Below are 18,671 nucleotides of genomic sequence, written 5' to 3'. Positions count from 1 at the left end.
TTGGTTTTCTTGTTTTAGCTATTATGGATAATACTGCAATGAACATGGAAGTGCAGATATCTCTTCAATATCCTGTTTTCATTTCCTCTGGGGGAAAAAAACGAATTTCAGTTGCATTAGAACACCACTGTAAAAGTTGCCTTTAAAAAAAATCCAAAGTACATGTACAGTCTAAGAATATGTGTTTTCAGCCTGAGGGTGAGAAACGAGGACATTATTACTTACAAGCACTGCTGGCTTACATAAACTAAGCATGAATTAGGGTATCCGCAAGTGAATTTCTAATGGGAGAAAACTGTAAAACGGGATTTGTGATTGTAGACAATCATCACAGCATCGTCACATGACACAGCATGGCTGTTGGACTTTTTTTTTTTTTTTTTAAAGATTTCATCCATCCATTCGGCAGAGATAGAGACAGCCAGCTAGAGAGGGAACACAAGCAGGGGGAGTGGGAAAGGAAGAAGCAGGCTCATAGCAGAAGAGCCTGATGTGGGGCTCGATCCCATAACACCGGGATCACACTCTGAGCCAAAGGCAGACGCTTAACCTCTGTGCCACCCAGGCGCCCCAGACTGTTGGACTTCTTATGCTTATTCTATCATTTTCTGTTTTAATGTGGAATCACACAAGATGGTGGAGGTGGGGGACCATGATTTCCCAGCACATAGAATCTTTAGCAGTTTTTATCCCGCCTGCTGATGGAAATCACAGGATAAGAGAGAAGGCTTGTGGGGCGGGGGCGTTAGGAGGAGGAGAATCTCCTTATAAATTTCTCTTTGTAACTTTAGCTATAACCATTGTCATCCTTTTTGATTCTTCTCTTTATTCGCCCCCTATATTCAACTCTGCCTTTTTCTTTTTCCTTTGAAATTATGATCTGGATTTACCTTCCTCTCTTTCCTTCACTATTGCTGTCTAGCATAAATCTTTTTTTTTTTAAGATTTTATTTATTTATTTGACACAGAGAGAGAGAGACAACCAGTGAGAGAGCGAACACAAGCAGGGGGAGTGGGAGAGGAAGAAGCAGGCTCCCAGCAGAGCAGGGAGCCTGATGCGGGGCTCGATCCCAGGACCCTGGGATCATGTCCTGAGCCAAAGGCAGACGCTTAATGACTGAGCTACCCAGGTGCCCCTCTGGCATAAATCTTTATCACATCATTTCAGGATTATTTGAACAATCTCCTCATCTGGTCTTCCTGAGAGCAGGTTATCCCCTGGCTCTTGCCCGATTAATCCTCCCATAATTCTACTTTCGTCCTATCACTCTACTGCTTCAGAATCTAAGATGAATCTCTGCTGCTGAGTGACTCATTCCTACTCTTCTGACTTTGAAAGATTCTAACAATTTTATACTACCTGAATTTTTGCAGTTTATTGCCCTCTGTTTCTTTACGTGGATTATCATCAGACTGGTCTTTGCCTTCCTTTCCACCTTGCTCATGCTGTTATTCCCCACGACACCCAAGATTTGTATACATTCCCGTCTGGAATTGATTTTACCTTTTGGTAGCATCACCCGGAATTTCCTCTGAGAAACATCAAACCCACCAAGTCCATAGTTTGGATGTGGCTGACTCCACAGCCAGCCCTGGGGAGGACGTGGGACCCTGGCTAATCAGCAAACCACAACCCCTCGGTCACAGCGTCTGATTCAATGTAGAACACGTGACCCAAGCTGTCCAGTGAGACCCCTGCCCAGATCCTTTGTTTGAACCTTTAAAAAAGAGTAGTGCTTGGCAAAGCCAAGAAACAGCAACTAGCAGATTCCTGAGGATAGAGTTCGAGCTTCTAGATCTACCTGTGCCTGTTCTTTTCAGTAACAAGAAACGATAAATCCTTTTTTCCCGTTTGGTTCAAACCAACTTGAATTGGACTGCAAAGAGCATTCCCACCTCTTTACCACTTTGAGTTAAATTCATCCTTTGAGGGGCGCCTGGGTGGCACAGTGGTTAAGCGTCTGCCTTTGGCTCAGGGCATGATCCCGGCGTTATGGGATCGAGCCCCACATCAGGCTCTTCTGCTATGAGCCTGCTTCTTCCTCTCCCACTCCCCCTGCTTGTGTTCCCTCTCTCGCTGGCTGTCTCTATCTCTGTCGAATAAATAAATAAAATCTTAAAAAAAAAATTCATCCTTTGAGATCTAGCTGTCACGCCACTTTTGAACTGTTCTTCCCTTTCCTTAATTCCCATTACCCCTTACTTCCTCTATGCTATATTAACACTAGATCATCTCAAATGTTTGATATTTTCTAGTTTTGCTTCCCTGCTGTACTTAAACGTTTGGGTCACGAATTACGTTTCTCTTGTGTCCACAACACTTAAGAATCTTTCACAAGTAAGATGCAGAGTAACTGATAAATTCTTGGTTGAATTACTTTGCTGTAGGAAGTCAGCGGTCAGAATCTCAAGAGTAAATGAAAAGTGGGCAAACTGTTGCGATCAGAGCCCTGCTTTGTGAGTAATTCTGTTCCCATCTTCCTGATTAAAAACAAATATGGGGGGAGAGAAGGGGAACTGATATCAGTGACTGTGGTATAAAGTCACACTTAGCATCAACTTCTGTAGCTAACTGTTCAGGCCTTTGGAGGAGCCCAATAACACCTATCTGTTCTAGAATGTGGGTTTTATTTTTATTCAGGGATGGTGAAACCAAAAAATCAGGAGATGACTGCCACTGAAAAGATAGTTTGTTACTCACAGTCCCCAGGAGGAGGGGGTGTACCACACCACGCAGGACCACATGGGGAAGCACACGGGTTCTGCAGATAGAACGAGCAAGGGGAAGGTCTTTATCATGGTCTCCAAAGGAAAGGCAAGGCAAGCAAAACAAGGCAGAGTGAGTAGGTTCAGGACTGGCTAGTGTGAATAATTTCAGCGGGCTCTAGGGTGTACAGGCTGTCCCAGATTATCTGGTTCCCGGTCCTGGATTGATTAGGGGAGGGGAATATTGGCTTAGTGTGTAAGAGTTTGATAAAGGAGGTGATTGGGGGGATATGGGCTCTGGATTTGTCATTTTGCATATGAAAGGTTCTAGAGAGTTATTTGCTATCTCTGGGAATTAGTGAGCCCTGGAGGGGCAGTCTAGCCCCAGTCAATGAGGTCCTGGACGGCAGAGTGTCATGAATACAGAAAATAAGAACATATAGTTAACACACTCCCATCTTTCCTACCCGGGTTCAGAACACACTGAACAATAAGACAAAGGAGAGGCAGATGGTTGACAAAATATCCCCTGTATTACTGAGAAAGCCTACATTTGAGAATGTGTCTTAACGTGAGAGTCAAACAGGGCTTCTAACTCCATCCAGAATTAGTGAGACTTGGGTGGTCATAGGCAGCATTGGATCAGGACACCTTTCCCAAATGGGAAGGGCTTTACAGCAAGAGCGACGGACAAGAACTTGTGCTTACTGCAAGCAAATTTACTTCCAAGAAGGAAAAAAAAAAAATCAGGTCAGGAGATGAGTCAGGCACGCCCAGTTTATTCTTCCCAAATGTATCAATCAGAGAAGACAACCCACCTTGCTCAGGCAGAGTGAGTAGAATAGGGAATGTCAACGGGGTACTGCTTGACTAAACTCCCTTTTCATGGAGGGAAACATCAAGAGTGGGAAAGAAACATTACTTCCCACCAAAAACCAGATTTTTCTAGAGATTTTAGGAAGACAGTGAAATGCTGGCATTTTCGTAATGTGATTCCAGCTTCGTGTTTTATATTTTAAATCAGGAGTTTCAGCTGGTTGATACTCACAGGTTGATTCAATGCCCCCACCTCACGGCCCAGGATTACGGCCCAGGATTAGCACCACCTTCGTGACTGCTGAATCTCTAAAATTTAGCGTCAACTTTCAGACTCGTGGTGTGTGGGAAATACCCTGCTTATGGGTCTTGGTTTATTCTGTCTCACTTACTTCCACTCTTTGATAGGAACCGGGAAAGGGCCAACAGGTCCAGACACTGGGAAACTGTCATCTGGTAGACAGATCAATAAAGAATGACCTAGAGATAATGTTTGAGGCCCCCAAGGGCTTTAAGATAGTGTGGGGAAAAAGGGACAAACTCATTATGGCACATAAATGTTTATTCTCAACATTTATTCATCTATAAAAGGGCAAGCAAATTATGTTCCGCTGGCTAAATCCAGCCAGTCACCTGGATTTTTTTTTTAAAATAAAGGTTTATTGGAACACAGCAACACCCATCCCTGTACATGTTCTGTGTGGTTGTTTTCATGCTATAACAGCAGAGTTGAGTACTTGTGATAGACTTATGGCCTGCAAAACCAAAAATATTTATTATCTGGTTCTCTGTGGAAGGTTGCCAACCTTTGCTCTATATATGCTCATTGAATGCTTCTAGATTACCTACATGGTCTTGGGAGCAGGGTCAGTCTGTGCCTTAAATTAGCTCACAACCTGCCTGGAAGCCAGATATATGCATATATTTTGAGTATTTATTTATGTCTTTTATTTTTTAATAATTTTTAATTTTTTTTAATTTTAAATTCAATAAGCCAACACTGGGGAGCCAGATATTTTTTTTTAAAGATTTTATTTATTTATTCGACAGAGATAGAACTAGCCAGCGAGAGAGGGAACACAAGCAGAGGGAGTGGGAGAGAAAGAAGCAGGCTTATAGCGGAGGAGTCCGATGTGGGGCTCAATCCCACAACGCCGGGATCACGCCCTGAGCCGAAGGCAGACGCTTAACCGCTGTGCCACCCAGGCGCCCCGGGGAGCCAGATATTTTAACAACGACTTACAAAGCAGTGTGAGAAACACAGAACCAGAGGAAGGAGGACTCTGAAGCTGTAAAGGAAGGAGTGACTTTTGGGGGTGGTAAGTTGAGGATGGGAGGTGACTCCTGGAACATAACATGAAAGACTGCCTTTTGCCCAGTGGGAAGGATGTTATGTTACGCTCAATAACTTAGAACTTATCTGAAGGGTAGTGGAACACCACTGAAGGATTTGTATCAGAAAAGCAACATTATCAATTTACTTTTGGAAAAGAAAATTATTTATTGAAAAAGAATCATATGAACTCTCCCCTATCTGATGCGCAGGAGGAAAGTCTGAAGGCTGGCAGGTAAGTTAGAAGTGTTGCAATAGACCAGATTTTTATTACCTAAGCCAAGCCCTGCCCCAAATAATTTTTATGTAAGCCTATTTATTAGCAAGTAAAGTACATATCAGGGTTGCATTTGGCATAGAGCATAGAATGCAATAAAGTAAACTGAAGCCAAAAATTAATTATCTGCACATGTGTAGTTAGTTATGCTTCTAGCGTGGGTATATATTAGATCGGCGAGGATTCATTCCTTAGAGAGGATTTCTGTCATCCCTACTTTATTCTTTTTTTTTTCTTGTTTACACATGAAGATAAAGTTATTGTCAGTTACCCTCCCTGCAAACTCCCCTCTCCCCATCTCCACCCCACCCTTCATCTTTCTTCCTGGTAAGAGATAAGAGGCCTGAGTGGCTTAAGGATCAGGTATGTGTTTCAGGATTATGAAGAGGATATTAATTAGTCTAAGCCTGTCAAGGTAATTCTATACCCTTTGCCTATGATTATTTTAGAAATGGGAATGTGATGCACTAATGGGAAGTCACTGGGAGGCTTCCAGGAAAGCTGTCCCTACTAAAGGAAAGGGACATATATAGGAGGAAACAGACTATCTTCTTTGCTGGATTTGCTGTGATGCCTGGAACTGTGGCAGCCATCTTGATTGTGAGGGACTATGCTAACCTCCTGAAAACAGCAGAGCGAAGGATGGCAGGGACTGGGTTGTTGATATGGAGGACTCAAACTGGACCTGTCTTACCTTGGAACTTCATGTTATTTAAGACAGTAAATGTCCTTATTACTGAAGCTTCTTTTAGTTGGGTGTTCTGCTCACTCTGACGTCGGCCCACAGAGAAAAAGATACATATGAGCTTTTGATTTATCAGCAAAAGGATTCATAGATATATGTTCTGTGTTGTTTCTAAAGCAGTACTTGTCAAATTTTAATGTGCCTATGAATCACCTGGGGTCCTTGTTTAAATGCAGATTCAGATTCCAGAGGCAAGGCCTGAGATACTGCATTTCTAAGAAACTCCCAGGAGATGTCGATGATGTTGGTGCAAGGGCCATGCTTTTGAGTAGCAAATGTAGGCAACAGGTGTAGCTCACAGAAGGCTAGACAATGGGGAAACCTCCCAGAAACTGATAGGACTTTTAAAGGGAGAGCCTGGAGTCATGGTGTAATAGTGATTCTGATCATACAAAGAGAATAGACCAATATTATGTCTTCTTAATAATTTTGGAAAAGTTGAGGGACAAATGGTGGAACAAGGACAAGCTCTTAGAGACTGTCTGGGCAGAGAAGAGAGAAGTAGAAAGGATCTTTTCTACTTGTGTGAGGTCCCCAGACAAAGCACAAATCCATGGTTCTCGCAGAGCTTTCAGATGACTGCATAGGCCTTTCACCCTGAAAATTCGGTGGCACTCCCATCTTTGCCACTGTAGGTAATTTAAACCACCACCACCCACAACAAAATCTGTAAAGTAAGTGTAAGGAAGCCCAAACAAACTCTGATTTTCTCCCCATGATTACTATTTTGATGCTTTCTTTGGAAGTAATAGTTATATAATTCTTCCCAAATGTTTTTTGGGGGTACATTTGCTTGGCTGGTACTTTAATCATGCGTGAGTATGCGTATAGGATAACTGGACCCTAGATTTTAGGATGGGAAAGCTTGGAATAATGTCAGTTCGAAGCATTACTTTAATTTGAAATGTTCTCCAATGGCAACAACAAAAAAAGACTTAGAGCTTGTGGGATGGAAAGATAACTTTGTAAAGACTACTTTAGTGTTCCTGGGAAGACTACAAGACTACAAGACTTGTCCCAGCAGTGGACAAGCTTTGATGTATTTTATAAACCAACTACAACTTGTAATTTACAGAAAAATCCATCTTATCCTACTTTTTATTTCAAAAAAATTAACAGTAGTCATAGAATTTTCATCCCAAGGTTGAGAAAAACTATTGGGAACATTAAAAAAAATGTTCATACAAATATTACAACCGGCTCCTGGCTCCTATGATTAGCAATATAAAGAATCACAAAAAGTACAAGGAAACCATTTATAGGAGTCATATCTCTAGTTTTATAGGGGAGAATGTGCTTGTTATTTTAAGACTAAATGATGGTATACTTTGTCTAGATCCAGCTATTAGACAAAGAATACAAAGGCAAAACAAGCTAGTTCTAAGACAAAGACTGGACTCATGAAGAGAAGAATTAATAGACGAATTCCAAGAATAAAATCATAAATCCTAGAACAAGGATCATGATTATATGGGAACTCTGTTAGTGAGCCAAGGAAGTCCCAAGTGACCTTTTCCTTTTGTCCATAAGATTCTTAGGTCAACAGCAGTGTGAGTCTGTGTTGATATAAAATCAAGATATTTCACATAAAGAGTAAAAAAGTAGTTTGTCTCTACAAACACACTTCTGGGGCAATCTAATCTCTCAGGTTTGGTTGGCAAAAATCTGTCTCTCTTCTTGCCCACCTAGAATGTTAAATCTCTGTAAATAATTATTGACAAGTTAATAAGGTTTTCCAAAGTAAAGGGACTTCATGAAACTTTTTAGAGGAGAAATAAGACCAACTTCACTACAAGCAGTAGATTCAGTGGTTAATAGTTTTTTGGGCTGTGTAGACTTGCTTCCAAATCAGGGCTTTCCCATCTAATAGCTGTATGACCTTGATAGAGTCACTTGAAGTCTTTATAGTGTTCTCATCTGTTTTTTTTTTTTTTAAAGATGGCAACACTATTGTATTATGTCATATGCCATTATATATGTGCAGTGTTTAGCATGTTATAAATTCATTTGTTTATTTCACAAAATGGCTATAGAATATCTTTATACACCGGATACTGTACTGGATGTTAGGGATCTGGGCATGAACAAAACAAATATGCCTCCCACCCTCAAAGTAGGTAAAGCAGCTGATTAAAGGCAAACCAGTATAATATAAAAATAGAAACTTCCAGTGAAATATCTTCTCATTGTATAATCCTCTATACTTAAGCTTAGTAGATGAGTAGGTCCACAGATTTCTGAGCCTGTATTTTCAAACATTTAATCGTTATGAAACCAACTTGAGAATGAGGGAGTAAATTGGCTGGCACACTAGGACAACTAAGGGATGGTTTCCTTAATCATTTTACTGAAAGCAGGAAATCAAATTTGGACTCAGCAGGGAGTCAGCTTCTCCCTCTGCCTGCCCTTCCCCCTGCTTGTGCTCTCTCTCTCTCTTTCTCTCCTCCTCTCTCTGACAAATAAATAAAATGATAAAATTAAAAAAAATTATTTTTGAATCATAGGATGTTAGAGCTAGAAGGATCTTTTAAGAACAATTGTCCAATTGTAATAGATCAGGGCATAGGTCAGGGAGGTTAGTTGATGTCCCTAAGGTCACTCAAGTCAATGTCAACATCATAGCCTAGACCTCCTAAGCCAGATCCGGTGTTTTGGCTCCGCACTGCCCTGCCACTTGTCACTTGGACCCAGTCAACCAGCACTGACTACAGTGTTGATTAGTGACTGGCAAATAGTCATTCTGGCAGTTATGTAAATAAGCTCTCTAAACACCACCTCCTTCCACTTTCCTGCGTGCTGTCCTCCACTTTAGAGGTTAGACAGCTAAAGAACACATTCCCTGCACTCCTTTGTAACTTGGAAGGCGGACGTGAGCCTGATGGGGTATGGCCACATATGGGGAAACCTGATCTTAGGACAGAAGCATTTGGGTTTTTTTTCAGGGTAATTTTAGCACAGGCTTTATCTGTATTTGGTCCTTAACATTATAAGTGATGAATGGTGGGCAGTAGTGGAATTAGTGTCCATGAAACACTTTCCCTTGGAATGACAGGCACTGAGCTATATTATTTCTGTATGGCGTTCAAGCTTCGTTGCCAGATCTTCCTAAAAATTTTGCGTGCCAGCATCTTAATGAGTAATTTTGTTTCAAAGAGTTAGAATGGATTCTGTTGTCTGCAGCTGAGAAATCTGACTCAGGTTGAGTAGTTTCCAACAGAATCTTAGTGATAAGACATGAAGTCATTTCGCAGATTCACAATTGAGAAGAAAACTGAAATTAAGCATATTAAGTCTGAAGGTCTGAGAATAGTGGGCTGATGGTGTAAGTCCGGGTCTGAGTGTGAAAGCCTGAGAACCAAGAGCTCTGATGTCCAAGGGTGGAAGAAGCTGATTGTTTCAGCTCAAGAAAATTCACCCTTCCTCTGTTTTTTTGTTTTGTTTTTTTTTTGTTTGTGTTCTATTCAGGCTCCCAAAGGATTGGATGATGCCCACCTGCATAGGTGAGAATGATCTTCTTTACTCAGTCTACTGATTCATGTGCTAATCTGTTGTGGAGACACCCAGAAATAATGTTTTACCAGCTATCTGGGCATCTCTTAACCCAGTCAAGTTGATGTGTAAAATTAACCGTTAGAAGAGTGCAATGTCAGGTAGTGCTAAGTGCTCTGAAGAAAAATAAAAATGAATAAGGGAGCTCGGGTGTACATGAAAAAAAATAAGATGTCTTCTAATAAAAAATAAATTGTGATATGTTCACCCAAGGACTACCTCATGGGACAAATGATAGCTCTTATACAATGTGGATAAAACTTTGATACACAGTATTGAGTGAAAGAAGCAAGAAATGATGCCATGAGAAAACAATCAGCCACATCCAAAATATGGAATATTCTGCAGGTCAAACGATCTAGCTTTCTCAAAAAAAAAGAGGGGAGGCATGATAGCAAGAGGAGAAGAGGGGAAGAAACAACAATCAACAAGGTGAGGTTAGATAAAACAAGATTACTAAACTGTTGAGAATTGGTGAAACTGGGTGAAGGATTATAATAATGTAATGATAGATTGCTCATGTTATTGTCTCTACTTTTATTTCAGTTTGAAAATTCCCATAATTCAAATTTTTTAAAATGAGAACAAATACTTTACTTAGAACCTTCTTCTGGGCTTAAATGTAAAAATGTATTTAAGAATAAAGTAAATAATCCAGACAGATTCCCTATACCCTTCACTGCAATGACAATATCTTGCATAACTAAAGCACAATATCTCAATCAGGAAGTTGACATTGATACAATCAGTGGACTTTTTTCAATTTCACCAGTTTGGTATGTATTCATTTATGTATATGTGGCATGTATATTAATTTCTACGCAATTTTACCATAGCATAGATTTGTGTGACCTCCACCATAGTCAAGATACAGTTCTATCACAAGATTCTCTTGTACTACCCTTTCATAGCCACTGACACCCTTCTTCCCTACCACTTCCAAACTGGCAGCCATTAATCTGTTCTCCATCTTTGTAATTTTGTCATTTCAAGACAAAATATATACGTAGAATCATACAGTATCTGTAATCCTTTGAGATTTTTTTCCCCACCAACAATAATTCTTTTGAGATTCATTTAAGTTATTGGGTATATAAATAAATCATTCCTTTTCTTATTGCCAAGTAAGTATCCCATGGTATGGATATGGCCCAGTTTTTTTAACCATTCATCCGCTAAAGGACATTTGGGTTGTTACTGATTTTTGGCTTTTACAAATAAAATCAGCATGAACTTTCATGTAAATTAGGTTTTGGTGCGAATGCATTTTTTTCATTTCTCTGGGATCAATGTCCAAGAGTGCAATTACTGGGTGTGAGAAACTGCTATACTTTTTTCTGCAGTGGCTGTTCCATCTTACATTCCCATTAGCAGTGTATGAATATATGAGTGTGGGAGCTGTAACTGCTTAACTACTTGTTTTTCAGAATAACCGAAGAAAGAATGATGGCTTTTTGGTTATTAATTCCAAGAGATTAATTGACCTCTTTTTGATGAAAATGTTTCAGCCCATATGACCCCATGGTTTGGGAAAATTTCTATAGGAGAAACTCATTGCAAAGAAGTTAGGTCAAGGAAGTCCTAAAAGTGTTTTTTTATTTTATTTTATTTTATTTTATTTTATTTTATTTTATTTTATTTTATTTTATTTTATTTTATTTTTTTGACAGAGAGAGAGAGACAGCCAGTGAGAGAGGGAACACAGGCAGTGGGAGTGGGAGAGGAGGAAGCAGGCTCCCAGCAGAGGAGCCTCATGTGGGGCTTGATCCCAGGACTCTGGGATCACACCCTGAGCCAAAGGCAGATGCTTAACGACTGAGCCACCCAGGCGCCCCCTAAAAGTGTTTTAAACCAAGGCCAAAAATGTATCCTAAAGACTGAAAGGACGAGAGAAAAACCAACATTTATTGAGCAGAAATACCAGGCATTTCTCATTCTTCATCTCGTTTATTCCCCCTGATGACCCTGTAAGAAGGGATATATGTCCATTTTAGAAATAACGTAAACAAGGGGCACCTGGGTGTCTCAGTCGGTTAAGTGTCCTATTTCAGCTCAGGTCATGATCTCGGGGTCCTGGGATCCAGCCCTGAGTCAGGCTCCCTGCTCAGCAGAGAGTCTGCTTGTCCCTCTTGCTCTGCCCCGCCTCCTGATGGTATGCTTACTCTCTCTCAAATAAATAAAATCTTTTTTTTAAAAGAAATAATGTAACCAAAGTCTCAAATAACTTTTCAAACAGTCACAGTTACCAGCTAGAAAACAAGAATAAAAAGCCCAGCTTCTAGCTGCCTTTAGCTCAGTGCAGAAAACATAGGAGGCAATCAGCACATTTGTTGAAAGGAATGAATAGATGAATGTCAGCTCTGCTATTTATGTATCCCTTGGCAAGACTATTAATTTCTCTGAGTCTGTGTCTTCATTTGTTAAAGGAAGACAATAATAACACCTTCTTCACAGAATTATTGAACAAATAAGGTGATACAATAGGAAAAAAAACAATTTGGAAAATGTAAAACGTTAAACAAATGTTAGATAGCATAATATTTAGCAGTGTCATAACTAAATACCCATAAAATACAGGCAGGAGACTTGGGTAGGTGGGTGTAGTGCCAGTAATGCACTGTGTCCCGTGGATCACTTAATGGATTTTTCCCTAGTTTCCTCATCTGTGAAATCACAACTGAGATTAAGGTTGAGCACCTTAATGACACAGACTCTAAGATTCTTACCAAGTAATGAGACAGAAACATGCAAGCCTCTAAATAGGAAATTAATTTGAAAATGTTGGGGCACCTGAATGGCTCAGTCGATTAAGCATCCAACTCTAGATTTCCGCTGGGGTCCTGATCTCAGGGGTGTGAGATCTAGCCCCGTGTTGGGTTCTGCTCTGATTGTGGAACCTGCTTGAGATTCTCTCCCCCCAACCTCTGCTCCCCCACCCCCGCTCTCTATCTTTCCCTCTCTCTCTCTCAAAAAAAGTTTATTATACTTTGTAGGATGATGAAAAGTATGTTGCTGATTATATTTATCCATGGCATTTTGGCCTATATCAATTAAGTTATTCAGACCTATATCAGTGCATCAAAATTATTACATATATAATTTGTGTGTTGGTGTGTGCATTTATATATGAAAACTGTATTGGTAACAGCTAATAACATGAGAATATATATATAACTTACAAACAGAGGTCTCTAAGAAAAATCTGCACTGGATAGAAAACGTGAAAGAGTGGGCAAGAAATTGGTATTTTGTGTCTGTGTAGGGGATAAGGCTGGCTAGGGAGAAGGGTAAAGAAACTTCACTTTGTAACCGTTTGAACTTCCCTTTTGAATTATGGACCATGTATTACTGCATTACTATTTAAAAAAAGACTTAAAAATTTTATAAAAATCTTGTATAAAAATGGAACATTAACATAGAATAACCACAGGGCTTTTTAAAGCGTTGCCTTTAAATTATTAATTTAAATAATGAAAATATGGAGGCACTTCCTTTTCAGTATGATTATATGTTTTTATGGAATCTTTGCTTCCTGGGCATTTTTAACTCTTCTGAATAAAGCAGTCTTTTTAGTTCTTTCTTGTAAGACTGATATGCTGAGTGGGACATAAAATTGAATAAAATGAGTTACTTCCTAAGAATAATATTAAATGTGGGCGAGGCTCCTGTTTTAACTATGAGCTCAGAGACAAATGAGGTAGAAAGTGTATGTAGGTGAAAAGGAGGAACAAGTTAAGACTGGCATTGCTAAGGGCTACCATCAGATGCTAAGAGCCAATGCTGAGGCATCAGGGCTCCTGTGCATTTTGGTGGTCTTCCAAAGCGCGGATACTGGATAGAGCTTGGTTCTAACATCATCTAATGCCATCACCAGTCAGGGCGGGATTAGGATTTTCGCAAGCCCTTAAAAACTGAAAAGATGATGGTGACTCTCTTCCCTATGTCATTAAAAATGGAAATACATTTAGAAAATAAATTAAAGCTTAAATCGGGGTGAACGCAGACCTTCCGTCTAGATTTTCTTAAATAAAAATTCCTAATAAAAATCTCATCAAAGCTGAACTTTTTTTCTGCTTTTCCCTCCTTTAGACTTAGTTCACCTGCCTGTTCCACAATCCAGCACTCGCAGGCTCTTTAACCCAACCCACGCGGCTTCTCGCAGGTGCCAGCCCCAACCCACGAGGAATCTCCTTCGCTCCTCCCACCTGACCCTTCGCCCCGCCCATTGGGCGCACCGTCGTTACGGCAGCGCGCCGTCGCCGAAGCCCGGCAGCAAATGAGCGCAGGCGGCAGCAGCTCTCCCTCTTACCCTCGCAGGCGCATGCGCGCTCGTGCCGGGCGCTCTTGAAGACCTGGAGGAGCTCCGCGCGGATGGAGGCCTGAGGGCGGCGGGGGCGGAGCGCACCGCGAGCTGGGGGCATGTCCGCGGCGGGCGCCGTCTAGAGGAAGGCCGAGCAGCCGCCACCACGCTCTCAGTCGCGGCGAGACGCAAGCGAGCCAGGCCTCGGGCCGCGGCGGCGATGCAGCGACGGCGGCGCCCTCCGCCGCCAGCTTCTCAGCTGCCCGAGGGCTGCGGGGGAGGCGGCGGCCGCGGCGGGAGCGAGGAGGTGGAAGTGCAGTTCTCCGCCGGGCGTTTGGCCTCGGCCGCGGCGGTTGCGGCGGCGGCGGCGGCCGCGCGCAGCACGGAGGAGGAGGAGGAGCGGCTCGAGCGCGAGCACTTCTGGAAGATCATTAATGCCTTCCGCTACTACGGGTAAGAAGCCCGTGGCGGACCCCGGCGCAACCCATCGAGGTGCCCGCTGGTCGCGGCGGACCCGCCGGAACGGGGGCCCCCGCCGCGCTCGCTCTCGGCCGCCACGTCTCCGGGGCGCCCGGACGGGGCCGCCAGATCTGACCTTCGGGCCCCTGAGTCACCTCGTACCACCTTAAGCCCCTCCCGGTCCTGCACAGCCGCGTGTCTGCCGCGCCGTCTGCTGCTCAGCCTCGTGTCTTCTAACCTCAGGATCAGATTAGCTCTCTTGCCTTCCATCCCTCGTTAAAGGTTTGGCTTTGAGGCCGGTGGGGGTGACCGGAAAAGTCCTGTTAACAATTGCAGATAGAAGATGATGGTGGTAAAATCGTCCAGTGCTGGGCATGATCTGTATGTGTTGTCGATGCCCTCCAAACTGAACACACGGAGAACCCAAGTTCACCTACACGTGGGATGCCGTAGGACGAATTTTCCCAAACTGTTGCCAGTTCTTGTGAGCTGTATAAGATTTCCACCCCAACCCCCTTGGCGCTTTGAACGTACAGGCACATTAGTGGTGAATGATGGCGCTCAATGTCTTTAACTGGTGGGTGAAATTAAGGTCGGAGGTGGTCCGGATGTTCTAAAATTTGCTAATTATTAAAGAGGGAAATGAGAGCAGGCACAGTAAAGAACCGCTTTTATGATCTTTTATTCTGCAAATATGAATCGAATTCTCACTATGGGCTGGCCACAGTGGTAGGACTTTCAAACTCCGTAACTTCCATTTTTCTTCTTTCTAGATAGATGTTAAAATAGCGTAGTCACAAAATTATAATTCCAAGTTTTGAAAGGGACTTAGATTTTCAGATAAATAGAGCACTTTTATTCGTGTGAGAGTTGAGTCCACCGACGGCTATGTTCTAAGTGTGCGGTTGGAATGAGATAGGACCCGCACAAGCAAAACTGTTCCCTTAGATGGGCTCCTGCTGTGATTTATGCAAACTTTTTTTTTTTAATTGCTTGACTGTGACCTCTACTAGGGCAGGGACTGAGGCTTATTTATTTTTGTGTCACCAGTGCTTGGCATATGTTGAAGCTCTATTTTTAACAAATAAGACAAGTAGTAGTAAAGAAATACATTCGTCCTTCCCAGATAGCTTGTGAATTTGTGATAAGTCGGCAGTTTGTTATTATTTTGAATTTGGAAACTTGCTTAATAAAAGACTAAAGTTTTAATTTAGGATCTGATTGCATTTTTGTAACACGAGTTTTTGAAGTGCAGAGATCTTGATGAAATAATCTGATTAAACCCAGGCATAGGAACTGGGCTGCATTACCTATGAAGCTCAAAAGGGAATTAACTAGTGTGGGGATTTTATTTAGTATCAACAGAGGGAGGAAGGCAGACAACCACATAATTGAATTTGATGCAAGTATTTCAGTCACACAGGAGGAGAAACTAACCCTAGATTTAGATAGCTAGGAGAGGTAGGTACAAAAGTCTGGTACATTTTACTATTGAAAAATCTAGAAAAGGATACTGGAGTATGTCCTGGAAAGACAGTGGGCCCAATTAGTTAAAATGTGTGTCTCCGCTGGTTCTAATATATTAAGACTAATTTAAAATTGATATTTAAGATTAGGTATCAAATGGGCCTTTTTGTGAGCGGACAGGGACCGTTGACTGGGAGTGGGGCTCAAGCGTGGCAATGTAGGAGAGTGCTTGTGTGCACATTCTCATGGTCGTGATACAGTTTCCTATACTCCAGTCCCTCTTTAGCAGTTAAATGTGGGATTGAGGATAATTTCATTTATTTAGAACAGTCCTTTTTATTTGCATGTACTCTTGATGAAACACTTCTAATAGACTGAAAATAGTATTAAAAATATGCTTTTAAAAACATCACTGGAAGGACTAGGGGTATAGAAAGCATTTTGTAGCAGAAAACACACCGGGTTGTTCCATTCCAACATTCTGTGATCTAGACCTGCGCTGTTCAATACTGTAGTCACTAATCGCATCTGGCTCAATTTAAGCTTAAGTTAATAAAATTTAAGATTCATTTCCTCATTCTCACTAGCCACATTTCAAGTGCTCAGTAGCCACACGTGGCTGGTGTCTGCTATATTGGATAGTGCAGATGGAAACCTTTCCATCACTGTAGTAAGTTCTGATGGACAATCCTATTCTGAACCTTTAGCAAGTACTTCTAAGTTTTGGAGAGCTTAGTTTCACCGCTAAATGTTTTTTGGTCGTTATTTTGGGATTTAGATTAAAGGTCACAGGGCAAGAAATGACTTAATATTTTTCCAGTGGCTTCTAATTTTGTATTTCCTACAGGTTTTGCTTAGATGACATATTTTGATTAAGGCAAAAATGATTGTCGCATTGAGGCGAATAGTAAAACAAACAAAAAACAAAAAAAAAGTTATCCCTAAAATATCAATCTTGTTATGAATGAAGATACTCACATTAGAAGATACTACAGTTGAAAAATTAAAGGTCTTGTCAGAAACATCCTACTTTTGGAAAATAGCAGTTAAGTAAGATTTAAAAAATTGGGATGTGGAGTTCTTTTGTACAGGTGAAGGAATAGGAATATAAAGAGGTGAACAGCTTGCCCAGGCTTACACCATCAAACTGTGGTAGAGTCTGGCCTGAAGTCCAGGGTGGTTCACTGAATTAGTAAGCGGTGATATTAGTAAGACAATGTTAACCTTGTGTTTTAATAAGTTTTTAAAGTGGATTGAGACATTTTCCTTCCTAAAAGATACACTTTTCCTGTGTGGAATGCTAGAGTAGTTCAACAGGTGCAGAGGAATGGGTCTGTGACCTTGGACCCAGTATCAGACCCACCCTGATGAGAGGAGACTTAGGAGTTGGGGTCACTGCCAAGACCAGCCTTCTAGAGAGAGCTGAAGGTAGAGATACCCTTGAAATATGGCTGGTCACTCTATTTTCTCCCCTTAGTCACCAGAGGATATGGCCTCTCGGCCTCTCGCTGTTGACCAAGTTCAGAACCAAGGGGAGTCTGAAGGTTGTAAAACATTCCTTTAAAGCAGCGTTGGGAAATTCTTTAAAGGGCCAGGCAATGAATATTTTAAGGTCAGGGGCTAGGTAGTCTCTTTTACAGCTATTCAACTCTGCCCCTTTGTGGAAGCAACCATAGGCAGTATGTGAACAAATGCATATGGCTGTGTTCCAGCAAAAGTCTTTATAAGATGGACCCAATAGCCAGGGGGTCATAGTGTGCCCACCCCCCCGCCTTAAAGTACATTGGTAGTGTAAGCATTTCCAGAATAGTGAAGTTAGCCCCATTTAAAATAGTGTAGTAAATATTGGACTCTTGTGTCAGCTTCAGGACGATCTCACTTATTTCAGGAGACTCACTGTGGATCTATGTTTTGGACAGTTTTGCAGACCATTAACAAATCAAGGGTTAAGAGAGATGCTGCACCTCATCCTGTTCTGTGTAGTTATCTCACTTCTGTATCAGTAATTGACAGTAAACAGGTGTGGGCTCTTTTGACCAATCCATAACTTACCTCAACTACCCGGCAATCATGGAAGTTAAGTAGTCCTCGTGGAGAATGAAAAATAGCACCTAGTGGGTATCTAACTGAACATTTATTGATTGTTATTTGCATAGGCTGGAATCTGGAGATTCAGTTGGGACAAACATAAGACTTGTATTTTAGAAGAATTCATTGGGAGTGGTAGCCTTCATCTGGGGACAGCATTCCTAGGGAGCAGGCCTCTTAGGAATCTTTTGAGAGACCTAATGAGGACCTGGGAGAGGTAGTGATTTGCAGAGAGTTTATGAAGTAGAATCAAAAGGATCTGGAGGTGTGGTTGTGGGGTCTGTGAGAAGAGGCATTTTAGGATGACTCATTTGCTTCTGACTAGAGTGGATGTATGGCGTACCATTCGTCAGTGTCAGCCATATGGGAAGAAGTGCACGGTTTTTTGGGGGGGTGATGATCATGTGCTAAGTTCAGTTTGGATATGTTGAATTTTGAGGGATGCTGAGAGGGAGGTTGTGGTGCATCCAGTGCCCAAGAATACTAGAAATGAAGTACTGTGAGACTGTTTAACCAGTCGACTCTGAGTTACACCCTTCACAACTGCTGTTTGCCTAACACATTATGGTCACTTTAAATAGTTCCTTTGGTATCCTACTCTATTTTATGGGATTGTAAATTGGTACAATCCTCTGAAAATCAGTTTGTATCCAGAACCTTAAAAATACTTATCCTTTTTTTTTTTTTTTAAGATTTATTTATTTTAGGGGTGCCTGGGTGGCTCAGTTGTTAAGCGTCTGCCTTCGGCCTGGGGCATGATCCTGGCGTTCTGTAATCGAGCCCTGCATCAGGCTCCTCCACTGGGGGCCTGCTTCTTCCTCTCCCACTCCCCCTGCTTGTGTTCCCTCTCTTGCTGGCTGTCTCTCTCTCTGTCAAATAAATAAATAAAATCTTAAAAAAAAAAAAAGATTTATTTATGTTAGAGCGAGCT

General features: G+C 41.6%; 2 protein-coding genes across 2 annotated transcripts in view; both read left to right on the top strand.

Annotated features, from left to right (window-relative positions):
* Positions 1 to 13,934, top strand: part of NMRK1 (nicotinamide riboside kinase 1) — a 45,952-nt gene extending 32,018 nt beyond the window's left edge. Inside the window, exons 11-12 of the transcript XR_004621699.1 lie at positions 9,343 to 9,377; positions 13,516 to 13,934. The gene's annotated coding sequence lies outside the window, so the exon portion shown is untranslated. The remainder of the gene's footprint in view (positions 1 to 9,342; positions 9,378 to 13,515) is intronic.
* CARNMT1 (carnosine N-methyltransferase 1) overlaps positions 13,910 to 18,671 on the top strand; it is a 35,926-nt gene continuing 31,164 nt past the window's right edge. The window contains exon 1 of the mRNA XM_019793327.2: positions 13,910 to 14,179. Within this exon, the coding sequence (XP_019648886.2) occupies positions 13,947 to 14,179 (233 nt within the window). The 5' untranslated portion in view covers positions 13,910 to 13,946. The remainder of the gene's footprint in view (positions 14,180 to 18,671) is intronic.

This window comes from Ailuropoda melanoleuca, chromosome 17, assembly GCF_002007445.2.
Source record: "Ailuropoda melanoleuca isolate Jingjing chromosome 17, ASM200744v2, whole genome shotgun sequence".
NCBI classification, from domain to species: Eukaryota; Metazoa; Chordata; class Mammalia; order Carnivora; family Ursidae; genus Ailuropoda; species Ailuropoda melanoleuca.
The sequence above is the reverse complement of the archived record's forward strand: the minus strand, read 5'-3'. Positions and strand labels throughout refer to the sequence as shown.